Source organism: Archocentrus centrarchus, chromosome 13, assembly GCF_007364275.1.
Source record: "Archocentrus centrarchus isolate MPI-CPG fArcCen1 chromosome 13, fArcCen1, whole genome shotgun sequence".
NCBI lineage: Eukaryota > Metazoa > Chordata > Actinopteri > Cichliformes > Cichlidae > Archocentrus > Archocentrus centrarchus.
In genome coordinates, this window is record NC_044358.1 from 40,599,043 (window position 1) to 40,619,665 (window position 20,623).

At 42.3% G+C, this 20,623-nt stretch overlaps 1 protein-coding gene across 2 annotated transcripts in view; it reads left to right on the forward strand.

Moving 5' to 3' along the window:
• Positions 1–18,943, forward strand: part of pxylp1 (2-phosphoxylose phosphatase 1) — a 43,348-nt gene extending 24,405 nt beyond the window's left edge. The window contains exons 5-6 of one of the 2 annotated variants that reach the window (XM_030743473.1): positions 16,786–16,925; positions 17,108–18,942. In XM_030743473.1, the coding sequence (XP_030599333.1) occupies positions 16,786–16,925; positions 17,108–18,135 (1,168 nt within the window). In that variant the 3' untranslated portion in view covers positions 18,136–18,942. Of the gene's footprint in view, positions 1–16,785; positions 16,926–17,107 lie in introns of both variants that reach the window. The other variant, XM_030743474.1, reaches the window with a different exon arrangement.
• The last annotated feature ends 1,680 nt before the right edge of the window (positions 18,944–20,623 follow it).

The window sequence follows — 20,623 nt, forward strand, 5'->3', positions numbered from 1 at the left end:
TTTATTTTTTGTTATTTTCATTAACAACTGTATGTGTGTGTAATGCATTCTTGTGTTGAGCGATCATGAAACTGCTGCGAAGAGACACTAGGTGAGGCACGCAGTTCTCGTGCCTCATGGTAGGGGGCGCTGGTGATCCCAGGGACTCTACGACTCCTCGGCGGCAAGCTACCATAAACAGTTAGCAAGGCCAGTTAGTTTTTCCTGTTGCTTGGCCTTATGTTCAACATGGAAGATTACATAACTCAACTGAAAGAATTTTCTAAACTGGACTTTCAATCGAAGCAGAAGATAATAATTAAAGGAAGACCAACACCGGAGCTAAAAGGTTTGCTTCAGACTATGTTAATGTTAAACAAAACAACTGTTGCCAATCAAATGGTGAATAAGCTATATGTTTGTAAATCTGATGTGATGACGTCAGTGCCTCACCAGTCACGACCCTCACCGCACGTCACTGTTCTGCACAGCTCTCAGCTCCTCCTTATTTCCTGATCTAAAGGTTCTCTTCTTCTCCTTCAGGAGAGCCTTTGTTTCAGAGCCACAGTTATGTACAACAAGTAATACTCAAGTGAATGTTAAACATGTATTAAAAGAAAAATGATTCAGCTCAGCTCACAAGAAACTGCTGGATACTATTCTGGAAATGCCTAATGAATACAAGGCCACTGTGAGCAATGACAAACCTTTAAACATGATAATCAAAAAGTACACATTAAGTATCATTGCTCACCTTTATTTCTGAGAATGTCACTTCTCAAAATGATTGCATGCTGTCAGCTCTCATGGGTGAAGTTTGGCTTTGAGGGTTGGAGAAGAAGCTTTCCAGCACCTTTGGATTTCCAATTCAGTTCTGAAAGAGCAAAGACACAAACTACAATGATGTATGAAGCGGAAATGTTTGATTGTTGCTGCAGCACTAAACAGGTTTACAAACTGGTAGCTGATATAGCCTGAAGTATTAAAGATGAACCTCCTCTTCCACAAAAAAAAAAAGATTTAGTGGTTCTTATTGCTGTTCTCAAATCTGCTCCCTCCACTGATAAACAACAACAATGTAAAACATATTAATGAATCAGTAACAAAATTATGGTGTTGAAAGTAAGTAGCCTGATGCTTCTAGATTAGTGACTCCAAAGCAGGCTGAGTCAAAACCTGAGATGGAGTCTGGGTTTGTTTAAAGCTGAGGACAGTGACTCAGTCCCTGCTCACTGACAGGATTCCCAGAGTCTGGAAGCTTCTCCATGATGGGAATGTAATACACTGTAAGTTTCAGCTCATTCTCAGGTGCTGGCAGGTTTCATGGATCCTCAGGTTTGTCACAGAGGATTAAAGGCAGCCAGACTTTCAGTTTTATGTGTATAGCGCTAAATCACAACAGTCACCTCAAGGCTCTTTCCACAGAAGAGCTGAAGGCTCTGCATCCCATTCTACTCTTAAGTATCATAGGAACCACAAGTAAGCCAGCAGTCTGAAGTATAAACAGACTGCTCTTTGTTTAAATAGTGAATATAAGAAACTTGCTAATATAAGGTTTGTTTACAGTGAATATAAAGAAATCACGGGAACCTCCCCAGCAGCCTAGGCCTATAGCAGCATAACTAAGAGAGGCTTCAGGGTCACCTGATCCAGCAACTGTGTTCAGACCAGTATCATTTTATTTTACATTGTGATAACCCTGGGTCAGTTCAGTGCAGATTAAATGAAGCACTGTACTTGCAGATATTGAATATGGATGCACTGAAGCTCATCAGGATATTTATTTGGAATCTGTGGCTGAAAATAATCATTTTACTTAACTAGTAAGTCCAGAAGCTCATATTTCTGTCATAACATTGTTTAATAGTGAACGCTTTCCTACGATATCCGCTAACATTTGCACAAAAGACGGCAAAACCCGCAATAATCTCTACAAATGCATCTCAGAGTTGGGATATCAGCGCTCTCTTACACCACATTAATCTAATTTCAAGTGCTTATTGAACTCACTGCCTTAATAATATCACTATATAAACGCTGTCCATTGAAATTCTCTTACCTGAACACTGCAGCATCCGCCGGAAGTCAGCGAGCATGGCTTCTGTAGTCCTTCTTCTGTAGTCCTTCTTCTGTAGTCCTTCTCTGTCAGTGATCCTCCGTTAGAACGATAACTACCTTCTCGACTGACTACGAGGTGCAGACGGCCCTTGCTGGCCCATATCTACGGGCCTGAAAACCGCTAATAAAGTCAGTAATTACCTGATAACATCCGAAGCGGGTGAACTAATGCAATTTACCTGGACAGCAACGGGAATACGCGTGACCATGGTTACGGCCGATGGGGGTCATGGGTACTGTAGTTCATTTATTTATTCATCGTTGGTTCATGGATTTAACACAGAGGGAAAACGGCTTCAGACCACGGAACTCAAAGAAAAAATTGGACACCGAATATAGCGCTAACCATAAACACGTAAATATAAATTTAGACCTAAAAAGCCCCACAATTGTCATCGTTACAACCATAAGCAGCACCCCACATTAAATGAAACAAGGAGAAATTCATGTCAAAAGGAAAAGTGGCGCTTAAGGATCGCAATTAAAGGCATAATTCAGCTTCTGAGCTTCCGGTTCAAAAGAAAAGGGGGGAAAAAAGGGGGATAGGGGCAAAAACAAAAAACTATACTGCAGCTTAGAAGCCGTGCTCAGAGGCACGAACTTTATCCCACTGCATTTCAGGCAGAATAGAAGTCGTGCCGAGTAACACGAAAAAAAGAGGGAATTCGTGTTCATGAGCACGAATCAATAGATTAAATTTCGTGACTACTGCACGAACTGCCGTGAGACCGGGTTGGCTCAGCGCAGCACTGCTTCTTTTTTAACCTACTGTATTTATTTACTTATTTAGTTAAAAGATGAAGTGAAACAAAGGAATCTTTTGGTGATTCGCAATGGAAATGTGTGAAAGGTCATACTGACAAAAATTTTAGGCATCTATTTTAGGTTTGCAAAACTTGATACTTCACCAAAACTTTTTTGAATCACAGAACTCAACGTTTTTGTTAAGAAGGCGCCACCTTTTGGTGACAGTCTACAATTGAGGGAAAGGGGTGTGTTCATGCTGGAAAGTAGATACGCCCAGGAGAAGGAGGGGGACTTCCAGCCAGCTGGGGGCTGGACTTCAGCTGGCCGACGTCTGGCTGGATGCGCCAACTTTAGGTGGCTGCATCGGTATTACAGCAACGGGCTGACCCGCTCAGTATATACGTCTATGCTGCTAACTAAGAAAGCGTGTTTGGCGCTGGGAGGTTTGATATTTGAGCACGGGAATGCAAAGCCAACAAGTTGCGTGTGGAAGTTTCAATGTTATTAAAAATTAACTCAAAGTGAGGTGCAATATAAACTGGGCCCGGGTAAAGCTAACATGTCACAGGTATGCAGTTGTACATGAGCTGTTTGGGTTTTAACATTTCATTGAAGAATAGTTGAATAGTTTCCACCTGATAAGAATGGCCGTTAATATAAGTAGAATTAGGGATGTTCCTGGTGACTTATTTATTAGTCGATTAAACAAGGATAAAAAATTAGACTAATCGACTAGTCTAAAGCTGAGAAACACTCAGATATCAAGTTATTAGTATTATGAACGCACGTTAAACTCCAGACAATGAAGAAAAAAACAGCAAAATAAATTGATGTTAAATCTATGAAAACAGGTTACTGTAAATGATCACCCATCACTGAATATGAGAAAAATAACATTCGAAAAACAAATAAATTGTGACTCAAAAGTGTGGCGTATTGTGCTGCGCATTATGAACGATGCTCGTTGTTCTACAGTTCATGACACGCATCACAACAAAATCAATACAATACAAACATCCGTTTTCTTCCGCTTATCCGGGACGGGTCGCAGGAGTGGCATTCTGAGCAGACCTCCCTCTCCCCCAGCCTCCTCCTCCAGCTTACCCCTGATTCAGACTTCAGTGCTGGGTCTTGGTAGCGCTACGATGTAACCTACGTATGTGGCCGGCGTTTATGCTTGTGCATAAATGGGGGGGGGGGGGGGGGTAGCCAGAATTGCATGGAAGGAAGGAAGGGTGTTTCTTGACGATGTCAGGGCTGCAGCTCCATCTGGTGGCAGATGACTGCATAACATTGAGTTGAGATTGTTGGCTAAAGTGAAGCCCTATCTTTCTTATGACTTTGAAAGAGTCATACATAGCCTTATCATGACAAGACTGGGTTATTATAATTCTTTGTATGCAGGTTTACCACAGTCATCTCTTCATTGGCTTCAACTGCTCCAAAATGCTGCTGCTCGACTTATAACAGGGACTAGAAAGCGTGAGCATATTCCTCCAGTTTTAGCTCCACTTCATTGGCTCGATTTTAGGATTGTTTTTAAGATTTTAAATGGGCTGGGACCTCTGTACTTTTCTAATCTTATTCATGTTCATACTCCTGTTAGCGCATTGAGATCTGCCAATCCGATGATCCTAAAACTTCCTAGATCTAGACCTAAAAATAGAGGTGACTGAGCTTTTTCACTTGTTGCGTTGAGTCTCTGGAATGCCTTACCATTTCATATTAGAACTGCTCGCTCAGTTTCTGCATTTAAGTCTTTGCCCGAGACCCATTTCTACTCTCTGGCTTTTAATTCAAGCTAATCTTGACATCTTGTATTTATTAAGTTATTGTGTTTTGCCTGGATTTTTGTTTGTTTTATGTCTTGTCTTCTGTGTATTGTATTTTTGGTTGCCTGTGAAGCACTTTCTACTGCGGCTGTTTAAATGTGCCACATAAATAAATTTGATATTGATATTGATGGAGCCATGCTTTCATATTATTTAAGCCAAATTCTGACTCTACCGGGCAACAGTTTTCCAGTTTTTTTGTTGTCCAATTTTGGTGAGTCTGTGTGAACTGTAGCTTCAGTTTCCTGTTCTTAGCTGAGTGGAGCTTGTAGTACCAAGTGTGGACTTCTGCTGCTGCAGCTCATATTCAAGGTTTGATGTTTTGTGCTTTCAGAGATGTTCTTCTGCATCTCAAGTTGATATTTGAATTACTGTTGAGTGAATTTCAGCTCTGAGCAGTCTGCCGGTTCTCATTTGATATTGCACGCTTTAAATACAGCTTTATCAACTGTCACTCGCTGAGTAATGCTTACCTTTGAAATTCATCTCTACAGTCACCAGTTACCTACATAGCAGTAGGTGACTGTTGAGGCCTCACATTATAAGTGACATTATGTTGAGCATTATTAGATTGTTTTTAAATAATCGTTGCAAAAATAACAAGACGAAGCTCAAAAGTAAAAGTCATATCAAGAAAGTTAGAGTTGATTATTTTTAATTATTTTTTTCTATAGTCCAAAAGTGGGCTGAGTAGTTTTTGGCCCAGGTTAATAATAAGAAGAATAACAATAAAAATAACAACAAAAGTACTACTACTACTACTAATGCTACTACGGATTCTACCACTAACACTGCTACTACTACTACTACTAATATAAGAAGAACAAGAATAAGTATTGCAATAACAAAAATACTACTAATACTAATAATGAAAAGAAGAAGAAGAAAAATATTAATGAAAATAACAAGAAACCCCCTATGAGCAAGCACTTTGGCGACAGTGGGGAGGTAAAACTCCCTTTTAATAGGAAGAACCCTCCGGCAGAACCAGGCTCAGGGAGGGGCAGTCATCTGCCGAGACCGGTAACTAACAAGTAAATAAGTAAGTAAGTAAGTAAAGTAAAGAAGTAAGTAAAAGAAGTAAAGTAAAGAAGTAAGTAAAATAAATAAAGTAAAGAAGTAGGTAAAATAAGTAAAGTAAGTACAATCAACCAAAAGTAAATAAACAAAAATCAAATAAGTAAAGAAATAAAAGCAGCACGTGGTTGAGGTGTGCCTTGAGCTTAATTCTGCAGCCAGGGGTGCTGCTGAATTTGCTGTAAGGTGGCCCGCTCTTGTGGGTCTGGAGTTAAACATTCCTCCAGAAAGTTCTGGCAGTCTGATTAGAGAGAGGACAGAAAAGAAAGCAAAGATCAGTAAACTGCAGCAATCTTTTGGAAATTGTAAGCAAAGCATTTATACAGTGTCAGCACCAAAACAGCGCTATTCTACCATTGTCTCACCTTGGGAGAGGTCATTGTTGAAAGAAATTCTCCCACGGAGGAACCTGGTGGTGGTGAAATAGTGGTCTTCATCCAGCAGTTCGTAAAGCAGCGCACCCAGCTGCCAGACAGTGGTGGGGGCAGCCTCATACCTCCCACATGTGTAAAACTCTGGGGGGGCGTACGCTGAGGTTCCTGCAATGCACAGGCAGAAAGGAAGGATGAGGAACAGGTTCAGACTGAAATCAAAATCATCACTCTGCAGAGCAACGGCTGAATCAAGGGCAGAAGCCAGATGTCATACCGAGGAAGCTGGAGAACGGCTTTTCTTGCACCGAGCAGCCACATCCAAAGTCGATGACTCGCACTCGCAGGCCACTGGAGCCGGTCTCTAGGAGTAGGTTTTCCGCCTTGAGGTCGCGGTGGAAAACGCCTTTTCTGTGCATTATTATGGCTGCATCCACCAGCTGCTTAGTGATGTTCTGAAACACAAAGAGGACAGTCAGACAGCTGAAGAAGGAAACTATCAAACAAGCTCTGTGGGGCTTCTCCGGGCCGGACTTCAGTACCTTAGCAACGTCCTCCTCCAGGGGTCCAGCATTATTCTCCATATAGGTCAGTAGGCTCACACAGGGGACTGGTCTCTCCATGACCAGGAGGACCTCCTGCTCTAGATTGTACCAGTCCAGTATTGAGACTGCTGCACAAGTGCCTACTGACCCTGGTCCACCTCCGACTTTCATCATGAGGAGAACCTCCAATGGGACCATGGAGGTCTTCCCATTTAAGACCTAAAGAAAAGAAAAGTGAATGAGTGCATGAGTTTTTCTGTCTGGTTTCCTCACAAACAGCAAAGGTAGAGGAAGGTGAAACCTTTTTAAATGTTTGAATCACTCACCACTTGTTGACGCTCCACATCTTTGTTCGGGATGTGTTTGATGGCCACCTACAGATCAGTCAGGAGTACTTTGGTTAGTGCAGGGAATGGTGGCAACATGCATGACACATAAGAATGTGTGCGTTATACTCACTGGTAGGTTGTCACTCTTTCTCGTCCCAGCATAAACTGACCCGTAGCCTCCTTCTCCAAGCTTGTCGAGCTCCGTGTACTTTGCTTCAAAGCGAGCTGCACAAACACAGATACAGTTTTACTGTTGTAAAGAGGAAACGGGCTGGTTCTTATATAGTGCTTTTCTGCTCTACTTGAGCACTCGTAGCACTTCATACCACATATGCCTCATCTCTAATCCCCCTCACTTGCTTACCTACACCTGAATATCTAATGACATCATCTTGAGATTAATAAAAAAAAAAACCTGTTTTCAACTTTGAACATAGAGAATTATGTGTTCCTTTTCTCACATGCAGGATACAGCAGAAAACAGTTAAATTCAGACATCTCTGCACAACTAGAAATACAATTATTTGAAGGAGCTGACAGGAAAGAGCGTGCAGAAGGAAGCACAAAAGCTCCACCATTGCTAGCGGTCAGTTGTCAGCTTGGCTGATGTATCATTAACATAACATTTTTTAAACAAAAAGAAAATCCCACAATATTCCTGTCATCCTCCGACTTCTTTGCACACAGCTGCGTTGTGGAATGTATCCAATAATACATGTTTGTGTCTGTGTATGTTGGTGCTTGCTAGAGTGATGGTAAGGAGGGCGGCCATCATGTAAATACTCAGCATTTTGTGTCAGTCATAAAAATGCTGCTGAGCAGCTCTGCCTCACATTTTAGAAAAGCACCTGGAAGCTGAACACGGCTCCAAAACAGTGTTGAGGAGGAGACTGATGCTGTGCTCCAACTCAGAAATGATTGTTTGACTTGTGAAATGTTTGCATATTTGTACTGCTGCTTACTGACCATTTGACCGTAACACTATGAAACTGACTTCTGTTTGCATCAAATTACTATGATTACTGTTAGTGAAAGAAATTCATTGAGGGTAAATGTGGCAAGTGTTGATGGGAAAAGGCTTAAAACCTGCAGGCTAATAGAGAAGCTCACTGTTATTGTCTATCACGCTTTCAGTTTACCTCTGACACACGTGAATGGCAGGAATGCGTTCTCGCTTCTTGGTACGGAGGCTGATGGACTGCTGCAGCCTGGGGAGGGGTCACGGGCAGCTGGGCGGCTTGTGCAGCTGGGTTCACACTTGAACTTTTTTCCAGGCGTCCCCCTTTCAGTGCTGGCCTGGAATGCCAATGGAGCGGGTCCGCTGGCCACCCTCTGCCTTTTTCGGGGGGACTGTGGTGTTGTGTTGGCCTTCCTCTTTGCAGACATGCTGCAATGCTCTCCCAAGCTGCGGTTGAGTTGGGTTGTGGGACCACAGCTCTCTGCAAATGAGATAAACCCAGTTATTATCAAGCTGCATGTACTGCAGTGATTCCTTAAATCTATCATCAGACTATGTCCAGGAAGTCTGGCTGATGTTCAGTGTCACCGAGTTTTAATGTTCAACATTTTAAAAATCTAAAATAAATCAATCAATACAAAAACAAATGACAGCTACAGTTTGAAGCCTGTGACAGGACACAACCACCTGCCTGCAGACACACATTCTACAGCACATCCAGCAGCACTGCATTTACATACGTGTACACTTACCCAAGTACTACACTTAAGTACAATCACTCCAGGTCTATACTCAGCTATTTCTACTCTCTCCACCTTCTGCTACACTATCACATGAAGCATTTAGCATTGTAGAAGCTAATTTGAGAGGAAATGACCTCGACAGAGACACTAAGGTGCTGCTTGTATGGATTTGTAAAATAAAATTAGTGCACACAAGTTTTTATCCTTTAACTTGAGTTGAAATGTGAACACAGGCCGTGGTAACGACACTTTACACAGGTTACTGACTCTGATGGGCGAGCTGTGAAATCACAGCACCGTCATACTGCAAATAAACTGTATTTCATTAAAACGTGAAGAATCTAGCCGTGAAACTACATTCAATCTGTTTCCAATAACATGCAGAAGGTGGATCTTAGTACAAAAAAGAGGAATGCAGCTTACTGCACTAAAACCAGGGAAAATGAGCCTAACTGCAGAAAATACTTCAAATCATTTACATTGAAAAAATTTTGAATGTTCTGGCAGTTGTTTTTAAAAATCTAAATAAAAGGCTCCATATGAACTTTATGAAAAGCAGCAGCTGACTCACCTGAGTTTCGCCGAGAGGCCGCAGGATGAAGGACGTTCATGGACTCAAAGAACATTTTGGACACTTGAAAATTTTCCAAAAAACACCACTGCAAATACTCAAATGTGAACTTCAGCTGCTCCGATGTCGCTGCAGAGTGAAGTGAAGTGAAGTGTGTGTGTTGACTTTGATGTCCAAGGTTCCATTCCATCCTGTTGCTCATATCATTCTATCATGTTCTTCTATAGTGTCTTTCTATGAGAGCAAAGAACAGGCTGAACATTCCAAACTAAGAGGCCAACAGTTACTTAATATCTATTATTAAAATTAAGCAGGAGAGTCCAAAGTTAAATCAAAACTCAAAAATGTGTTGGGCTTCCTCTTCAAATGTATTACTGTGAATCCCCATCATAGCCCTGTGAGAACTGAGCACATATAGAAATACTGTACATACAGTGTACCAATACTTAATCCTCTTATGCCAACAGTTTCCACCAACCTCAGTTACCTGGCAAAACTGCCTGTGTTCCAATAGCTACCATATCAACCAACATTTCAGTCTGCTGACAGAGTTTTACTGTTTCTAAAATATAAATAAATTGAAAATGGGACCCAGTCAGGTTACAGCGCAGATCTGCCACATCCAATATGGCGGATGTACTGATGTATCACAGCAACGGGCTGACCTGCTCAGTATATATATATATATGTCTATGCTGCTAACTAAGAAAGCATGTTTGGCGCTGGGAGGTTTGATATTTGAGCACGGGAATGCAAAGCCAACAAGTTGTGTGTGGAAGTTTCAATGTTATTAAAAATTAACTCAAAGTGAGGTGCAATATAAACTGGGCCCAGGTAAAGCTAACATGTCACAGGTATGCAGTTGTACATGAGCTTTTTGGGTTCTGACATTTCATTGAAGAATAGTTGAATAGTTTCCACCTGATATCAAATAAGAATGGAATATATGTAGATGTAGGTGGCTGGACTCTCCCTTTTTGATAGCGTGAGTGCAGCCATTCAGGAGGGGCTCAGAATACAGCCACTGCTCGTCCACATTGAAAGGAAGCAAGTGAGGTGGTTTGGGCATCTGACTAGGATGCCTCCTGGGCACCTCTTAGGTGAAGTGTTCGGGATGTCTGCCTGGGAGATTATATCTCTCGGCTGGCCTAGGAACGCCTCGGTGCTTCCCCAGATGAACTTGAGGAGGTGGCTGGGACAGGGACGTCTGGGCATCTCTGCTTAGACTGCTGCCCCTGTGACCTGGCTCCAGAAGAGTGGCAGAAAATGCATGCATCGATGAATGGATTTATTTTGTTTATGTAATGGGGTCAAAAGATTCCAATGAGCCTCAGACAGACCTATAAGGAAGGCAAAATCAATGACAGTGAAGGTGTACATACAACAACAGACAAATATTTTGTATGTTTATTGTAGCAGGATGCTACAACAAACATGAAGAAATGCTTGCTGGACTGATCTAAAAGGGGCAGCTGAAGCTTATTGGTGGTGTTTTACTCTTTTAATAGAAGGGTAAGAGAATGAATGAGAGGATGAAAATGTTTCATTGGTTTCTGCTGTCTGAAAATGAAGGCTCTGTGCCCACTGTTTTAATTAAACCAGACTGGAGTAAAGGGCACAAAATGTCACCAGGATTTAACCTTGCTTCCTAAGCAGTGACTGTCTGCCAGCTATGAACTCCAGCCCCCTCTGTCTAATGCTTGGCGGGAAGACCTGATGGGAAGTGGGTGAGAGTGAGACACCAATTACTGAACCAGCCTTTGATATTCTCCTTCAAAAACTGCTGGCTGGATAGCAGCTGTCAGAAAATGAGCTCAGTGAGAAAGCAGCTCTAGATTCTTTTTGTGTGATGTTTAAGAGCCTTATAGCAATTAATTTGCATCACACTTGTTAAATCAGGACCTGTATGTGCACTAAACATATAAATACCCCAGACAGTTTAACAGTGTTTTTCCTCATTGCTGCATGTGTTCTGCTGCACTTTGGTGCAGTTTTGCTTTGCAGATGAATACCCACACATTTATGTGAGTGTGTGTGTGCAGTCTGGAGAGGCAGAGATGTTTATGGTATTACCTCACTTGATTTGAGCAGCATCCTTACTGAGCAGCTCTGGTAAGGCAGAACTCCCTACAGAAATGTGTGTGGAAAACACACATACACAAATTAATATTGTTATCTTCCTTTATTCATTATGCTCCATTCTCCAGACTTTCCTTTACAGTGTCTCTGCTCTTCCCGGCTCTGCAGCTCAGTCAAGAGGGGCTAGACGAGACTTCCTGATAGGAAGTTATTAAAAGCCAGCTTGCCCTGTACTTGAGCTTCAGAAGAGTCAGCACTGTGATAGCCAGCTTCTGTGTGTTTATGCTCACTTCAGTTACTGCAAATTCTAGTTGCAAATGCTATGGTAAGCTTGTTGCTATGGCAGTTTTTCTTGTTGTTTGGTCAGATGGTTTTGGATGTTTGCACTCACATTCTGGTGGATTTAGGACCATATGGTCAATAAATTCCCTGTGATCAGTCCTTGTCTTTGGGGGCGTGTACCTGGCTTTAGGTTTAGCCAGTGAGTTAATTCTGCACCAGGCTTTCATGCAGCCACGTCAGCTTTGCACATCTGGATAGAGCACAGCCCACATGCTAATCTGTCAAGCTGGAACAAACGGTTGCATTTCAGATTAGTTGGCTGCAGCTGATACGCAATGAACATTTGCTGATTAGAGATAAAGTTTCCCTTTGGTTTTAGGGGGTTTATTACCAAATACCTGCAGAAATAGCACTGCCATCAGCCTGAGTTGCAATTTGTTTTTAATGCTAATTAGTATTTAGGGCAGCAGGGTGGAGTAGTGATTAGGACTGTTGCCTCATAGCAAGAAGGTCCTGAATTTAAATGCACCATGTGGCCGGGGTCTTTCTCTGTGGAGTTTACGTGTTCTCCCCATGTCTTCATGGGTTCTCTCCGGGTACTCCAGCTTCCTTTTTACAGCATCATCATTACCATTAGTAATATGGCCATACCCATAGTAAGCTAGCTTACAGCAGCAGATTTTAAGTTAGATGTGTTGTCATGTTGTTTGGTGTTGTTCTTTGTGTTAAATTGTGTTCACTGTGGAAGAATCTGGTATTATTAGTATTATTATTTTGATCAGAGGCTCAACAAGTTGGTAATTATCTCAAATTGCACCACTGCCCAAACTACTAACATGAAGTATCCATCTATGTGTTTACCACACCTAGACTGCACTTAGACAGGCTGCCCAGGTTTATTGATGCCCACCCAAGTATAGCTGGGGACTCATTTTATCTTTTGTTTTTTTCCTCTTTCTTTACTAGAGGAAAATTCCCCCTCTCGCTTCTTGTGTTGCTGCTAACCAGCTGTTCCTGACCCTTCCCGTCTTACACGCTCCCTACCGGCTGACTTGCTGTGCAGGTTGCTCTTGTGGTGGTCCTTAGTATCCTTTAGCTAAATCCCCTGAAAGGATCTCACCCTGTTATCTGACTCCAACTCCACCTTCTTGTACTGCATATGGTTAGTCCTTCTTATCTTGTGATCTGCTGTGAGCTGCAGGGCCACTCTAATCAGGAGGACAACTGCTTCTATGCTACTATGCTAAGCTCATCGAGACTACAGAGCAAAACAGGGACAGTGTGCACATATGTGCACATACCACCAGCCCCTCTCCCCACCACAAACAAGATCTAAATCTGTGGGGAAAAACAACTTTGCATAACTTTAAATGTAAAGTTATGTACAGAGAGGCATGCACAAAGCTGTGGTTCTTTATCTTACTCCATTGTGAGATAGCAGCCGGCAACAGCATTTTACAGGACCAGGAACAACTTATTATGAATGCAGTGTTTATCTCATGTCCATAATTCCCCGGTGCCACTCAGACTGCCAAGGAACACCACAGAATATGATAAAGTCCAGCATGTGTAACCTGATAAGCTGAGAATGGACAGGTTGTCTGCCCACGCTGAGTTTGCTGATAACGTCCTCTCTCAGAGCGTGGTTATTTAAAAGGCCTACACACTAAAAAGCTACAATAATATATGAGTTTCCTCTTCTTTCATTGATATAGGATCATAAAAATTCACTTTGTGGACAAGAAACATTGTGCTGTGTATTTTTCAGCATTATAAGGGGCATTTTAAGGCTTATATATTTTTAGTTGTTGCATCAATTTTCTCACTCCACAGATTATTTTGAGGCTCTGTCAGTGCCATGTCCTTCTGTGCCATCCCTGTGAATATTTGGTGTAAACACTGACCTCTCTTTAATATAATGACTATAACCAAGTGGCCATCAGGCAGTGTGACTTGTTTTTACTGGCCATGTATTCAGTGTCAGTCTCTCAGTCCATCTCTCTGGTCCCAACTGAAATATCTCAGCCGTTAGAGATTTTTTAATAGATACTCACAGTTGACAGAAGAGACCTAATTTGGTGATTCCCTGATTTTTGCTCTTGCACCACCATAAGACAGTTTCCTTGTTGGCTTTATTTTTCAGCCCCAAACATTGCTGCTTGGTTGGTCACCGTTTAAATATATAGACATTTCTATTAAATGTAGCTCTCAGAAAAGTTTATCCTATGGTTAAAATGTGTTTGTTTAGCTTGGTGAGTCTGCTGTGTGTTTCGGTTTATCCTGGTAATAATGTAGGTAGTTGTGCTTTTATTTAGACCAGCATGTAATTACAGGGATCTGAACTAGCATATGCCCTGGGCAGGATCCTTACAGAGAGCTCAGCGGTGTGCATGTGCATCTGTGTGTGTATGTGTGTGTGTGTACCCTGGCACCAGCTTGTCGACCCACTGTCTCCGTCTGTGGTTAACTGAGCTCTTTTCAGCAGGGAACATCTCCTCTCTTCTTCCTCCATTACTACTTCTTCTACCAATACAGTCTTTGTCAAGGTTTTTGTCTCCTTTAACCGGTCATCTAATTTACTTTAATCTCTGCCTTGGACTCTCATCCCAGTTTCCACCACACCATCTCATTCCCTTTTCTCTTTATTCCTCCCCCCCCTCATTCATGCTACCTCTTCTTTCATCATCTCTCCATCCCTTCCTCCCTCCTCACTAATCATCCCCCTCCATCCCATTCACTGATAATAATCCCTGCTTAATGTAATTGGGCTCTGTAATCTTTGGTTAGCAACAATCAGCCTAATAGACAGCCTGGCTGGCTCTTTGTCTGCACTAGTGTCCCCCATCCGCTGACATCCAGTCTCCCAGTGTAGCCAATTAAAATGTGAATTGTCCCAAACTCCCTACAGCAGTCTCATCAGTTGATGGCACAGAATTGAAGCGCTGGTGGGCACTGAGTAGTGCATATTCAGTGTTGTGTGAAGGAATATTAACTTGTGATAATACAGAGAAAGGTTAATGGTTAAATGATGACAACAGCTGCTGATGGAGCGTGAAAGGAAAAAGGCAGAAATGAAAACAATAAAATCCAGGAAGGTTAGTGCTGTGAAGCCTTTATTTTTAACAAAAAGGGAATAATTGTCTTCATGGGTTTGCCCTTCATAATGTGGCAGTAGATCCAGGTCAGTGACGGCACTCATAGGTGTGATTTAAGGGTAATGACAGCTGTGTGTTTTATTTTGTTTTTTTTAACAGCTCGTTCCCGAACCAGTATGTAATCACTATGGAAACTGCGTGTGTGTGCGCGTGCCCCGTTTTAATCTGAGCGAGCTGAACTGCAGCTCACACAGATTCGTTATATTAAACTGTAATCTTCAATCTCTAATCTACTACAACTCGGACTGCTCCTCTTGCTGCCCTCATCCCCGTGCGCTGGTGTGTGTGAGTGCACGTTAGGGCTCACGTGTGCGTGTATGTGTGTGCGTTTCACACAAGGCAACAAATTCTTTCATCTTTTTATATCTCCATTTCCCGTATTGCCTCCCACACATATTGAACAGCGCTGCTGTTGGTGCTGTAGAGCCAGTGTTATGCTGGAGAGACACCTGGTGGTGGATGTATGGAGTGGCTTCACATTCAGTCGCTGTGTTTAGGGTTCACCACTGTTGATTATTATTATTATTATTATGAGGAGCTGGAGCCAGAGCATGTTGTGCAGTTTTGTTTGCAGTATAATACTAGCAGTCATCAAAATTCTTGCACAGCCTCTATAAATTGACTTGGTGATAAATTGGCTTGCTGTTTCAGCTTTACTGCACAGTGGTGCAGTGGTTAGCACTGTTGCCTCACAACAAGAAGGTCCTGGGCCCTCTGGGACTGCTTTGTGTGGAGGCTGCATGTTCTCCTTATGTCAAAGTGGGTTCTCTCTAGTCCAGAGGGAGCCTCCCACAGTCCAAAGACATGTTGGGTTAATTGGTGATTCTTAATTGGCTCTAGATGTGAATGTGAGCATGAATGGTTGTCTCTCTCTCTGTCGGCCCTGTGGCAGACTGGTGACCTGTCCAGGGTGTACCCTCCTTCTTGCCCCTATGACACCTGAGATAAGTCCAGTGTGACCCTGAGTTTGATAAGCAGAAGAAGATGGATGTTTTAGCTTTACAAGTGTTAGATGTTTTAAGGAACAAAAGTATTGCCACTACATTCTTTAATTTGATATTGAGACTTTTCTTTAGTTATTGTAGTACTGCTACTAATTTATTAATGTTGAGGATTTTATTAATTAATCAGTTGCATAATGTAAAAAGCCAAATTTCCTATAGTCAGTTCAGCATTTGTGCTCATTTTTACATGCTTACACATACTGTGTAATGTTAGCAAAACACGCAGCTGTCATTCAGCTGCCTGTCAAGAGCCAATGGTAAACGCTGAGATATTAACAGTAACTAAAGGTTATTCCAGTTGGGACGTACTGGACAACTAATAAAAAAACTGCGTTAGTAAGAAAACACTCAGAAGATGGTTAAGATTGAGCACACTTTAATTAATTTGTCCTCACAAATAGTGGTTGGCAGTCAACAAGTTGCTGGTTCAATTCCAGCCAGAAACACAAATCCCCTCTGGGGTTGCATCAGGAAGGAAATCCGGTGTAAAACTCCCAAATGAAACGTGCAGAGTGTCTGTGGTGAGCCGTTGTGGTAAGGGAGCAGTCTAAAGTAGCTGTAAGTAGTGATGTGAAAGCAGTAATCACATTTACAAGTGATTACTGCTTTGGAAAATTTACATTTTTGTATGAAAATTTGTACCTTTTTCCATATAAAGAATAACAAGCTAAATGGACTACAGTAGTACTTAGTGGTGCTTTTCTGCTCTGAGCATTCAAAGTGCTGAATAGGAAAAATGGTTGACGAATTTTATTTGTCCTTCAGACTTGAATTGGGCATCAAATTGAGTCTTTTGATAATTGCTGAAGATGGGCCTCTGCTTGCCTGTGAAGATGTTACACTGACATCATTCAGCTTTCAAGCTGTCATGTATTTCACTATATGGGGAAGACAGCCGCCACAGCAGAAGTACAGTCAGTACGTTTGGAAGCTGTGTTGTTGTGTGAAAATAATGCAAGACTTTCTCTCCTGTTGTCTTTCCTCCTAACCCTCAGGAAGCCCTCCCACCCCCTGCTGGACTCCTTCATCCATCACATGGGCCTGGGGGGCCGTGGCCACTGGGAGTCACCTCTGGCCTCTGTTCCTCGTCTGCCCAACCACAGTGCCTGTGAGATGGGAGAACTCACTCAGACGGGTAACGAGAGCAGAAAAACTGAACTCTAATAGGCAGTATTACATGTTGCTTATACTCACGTAATTCATGTCAGTCAAGTAAAATATAGATCATTATATATACTTCTTCACGATCCATCTAATTATGTATAAACAGAAGTAAAACCCTTTTTTTTTTTTTTTTCTTCTTTCATCATTTTCCAGGTGTGGTGCAACACCTTCGTAATGGGCAGCTCCTCCACCATGCCTACAAAGAGCACAACCTCCTCCCTTCTGATTGGTCACCCCGCCAGATTTGGGTGGAGACCACAGGTAAGAGTCGCACTCTTCAGAGCGGGCTGGCCTTCATCTATGGTTTCCTCCCAGACTTTGATTGGACGAAGATGAATGTGCATCACCAGTGGAGCACGTTGTTCTGCGGCTCGGCCTGCGACTGCCCTGCCAGGAACAGGTACCTGGAGGAGGAGCAGAGGAGGCAGTATCAGCTGAGAGCGGCCAATACCGAACTGGAGAGAACTTACATGGATATGGCACAAACTTTAGGTCTGCTTACCCGGCAGCTTCGAGCTGCAAACCCCGTAGATTCCCTGCTGTGTCACCTGTGCCATGGCCTTTCATTCCCATGTGTTCCCATGGGGGAGAGTGGCGCTGGTGGATGCTTGACTATAGAACAGTTTGCTGTAATCCGTCGGCAGCAACTGGAGGACGAGGTTGACCGCAGAAGGGCAGGGCTGTACCATAAATACGCCATCCTGGCCATGTACCCCTACCTCAACCGAACTGCTGCCAAGATGGAGCGGGTTGCTAAGAGTAGCGAGGCTGGCCGGCAGGCTCGCTCAGGGGCCGAGGAGGTCTTCACCCTCTCTTCGGCCCACGACGTCACAGTGGCCCCGTTGCTGAGCGCCTTAGGTCTCGAGGAAGCCAGGTTCCCTCGTTTTGCTGCAAGAGTTGTCTTTGAACTGTGGAAGAGTCCCCCAGTGACACAAGGCCAAGTAAAAAAGAGAGGTGGAAAAGGTGAGAAGCCAAAGGCGAAATACGGGGAAGTGTTCATTCGGGTGCTGTACAACGGCGAGGACGTGACATTTCACACCACCTTCTGTCGCACCCAAGAACGCCACGTCAGCCAGCCCCTCTGCCCTCTGAAAAATTTCCTGTCTTTTGTTAGGAAAGACATGTTCAGCATTGTCAATGCCACTTCCTACAAGGAGGCCTGCTACAGGCGCCCTGGTTGACAGATGGAGCGGAGGGTGACTGAGTAAGGGTGCCGTACTGGCAGATGGTTGTATTTTTTAACCTGTTTTGAAGACGGCACACTCTGATGCTGCTTGTAGTGTCTTACACTTTCCTCATTTTATAGCGTAGTCCTTCACATTTCCAGCACAGTCCATGAGCTTCAATTTATAACCTTTGTACAAACTTCTGATTATTTTGTATCTGTTCTTGCATGTGTCTATATCACGTGAGCAATTCAAGGGAAGTCAAACAGCACTTAGCCACTTTATTCCAACATTCCATGACAACTTGAAATTGTAACATTTCATTATTTCCAAATGCCCGTAAGAAAGGGGAATATTGAAGCTGAAAATATGCTGGGAATATTTTGTGTATAATAAAAAAAAATTCAGTGAAAATACACTTTGGGCTAGTTTGGCTGCAGAACTCAAGATGAGTAAGCCATAAGTCACTTAATATTCCTCTGAGGTTTTAATGTTTAATCATTGCAGTAGGCTGTGTTTTTAACAGTAACAATCTGACATGTTGTTGTTGGTCTTTTTATTCTTTGCTCTTTAAAATTGACTGCGGTACTTTAAAAGTGACAGGTGTTTTTCCTCCCCCCTTACATTAATTTACAGCCACACTGTTTAAATAGTGTGGTGCTAAAATAGATGGTTACGTTCCTCTTTTTGTTTTTCTTTTGTTTTTTCTACTGAATCTAATAAAGGTTATTGTGAACAGATGTACATTACTGTAAAACACAAGGAGTAAAAATAAATGTTCTCATGTTTTAATGTTTTGTTCTATTAGTGTTTTTTTTTAAGTTATGATACAATTGGTTTGGATCTTGAATAATGAATTTCTAAGTTTACTCATGATTTTTTTTTTTTAATTAGTGATCCAAAATATACCCAATTATCAGAAAAGTTGTAAATTTTGTTTTACCAAAACATCAGTGGGTGTAATTTTAGACACTTGTTTTTTTTCACCTTTTCAAAAATGTCTTCCTTTGTGTTTTGCATATCTGTGCTTGCTGCTGAACTGCATGTATCAACACATTACATATAAGATTAGATTATCATCATGGAGATGTCTTGGAGCGACATCTTAATGGCATATTTGAGTTCATTCCAACTATTTTTGTTACTTTTGTGCAGCTTTAATCTGAAACTGTGTTTGTCCTGTAAGCTGAATGATAAACTTTGTCTTTCTAAGATTGTTTTATAAAGTTAGTTGAAACTACTGTCAGATAAATGTGGAGTAAATACTTTGCTGTGAATGTAGCAAGGTAGAAACAGAGCCTACTAAAATATGCTATTTAATTGTAATTTCCTTACAGATAACTTGCAATTATTTACATTCATATTTAGGAAAAATAATTGAATCGAAGTGATGAAACCTGTTTGTGCTGTATTGAGAATAAAATGCGACCACTAGGTGGCGTATTAGCTCCACAGACCGTCCATACCCGTGCAGTCTGACCCATCTGCTGCTATCAGTTATCCACTTTGTCAACAGAGCTGCAGGGCCACACCACAGAGCAATCCATTTATATAAATGTGTGCCTATTCCTCACCACTAGACGAGTCGTGTGTCATCATCATTACAGACATAATACAACGCTGACAAGGTATCTATTGTACAGCTCATTTTCAAAAGTGCCTCAGCCTGCTCGCTCTGTTTTTTTTTTATTTATTTTTTTGGTCTTTCTGAATCCTCTGAATCAGGAGAGTATTGACTGGAAAAATGCAATAACATGAATGAGTCGGTAAATTACATTTGCAGTATATGGATGTGATATTTGAGGGCTATTTGGTAGTGAATAAAAGGGTGTGCAATTGATGCTGAGGACAGATTACAAATGTCATCTACTCTAGCAGGAGATTTTATTTAGCTACGCTACAGTCTGCGGGAGGAAGGCTTGTTATCGTTTTCAGGAGTTGTGAGAGTTGTGTTGAATTTCTCAGTGTATTGAGTATTTTCCTTGAGCTGCTGAATCTTATTGTCTGACAGGAGTCATGCGGGCATTTGAACAGCAATGCCAGATTAAAAAAAAAAAAAAAAAAATCCCATTTCCTCCAGTTGCTGAGTCACATCCTACAACTTCATGTCTCAATCCCAAAGTTCAGGCAAACCGCAAAAATTTATGCAAATTTATTCCCAAACTTTCCCCACTTCCATCCAAACCGTCTCTGAGGCCATTCCCCATGTTATGCCATGACGTCAGGGTTGTTAATGATAGGAGCTAACCTTCTCTGGCCGGCCCGATTCCTCCCCCTTTTGTCCTGCCCTCTCTCACCGACGCCTTTCCCTCCGGGCCCCGCCACCCCTCCGCCACCCACGCCTCTGATGTCATCCCGCCACAGCGAGGTGGAGCAGCAATTTCCTCCCGCCGCAACTCCTCAATCTTTGATGTTGTTACGCTGCCTCTGGCTTTGGCTTATACACCGGTGTCTATCACCCTTCTGTGTGTGTGTGCAGAGAAGGGTAAAGACAGATCATGGT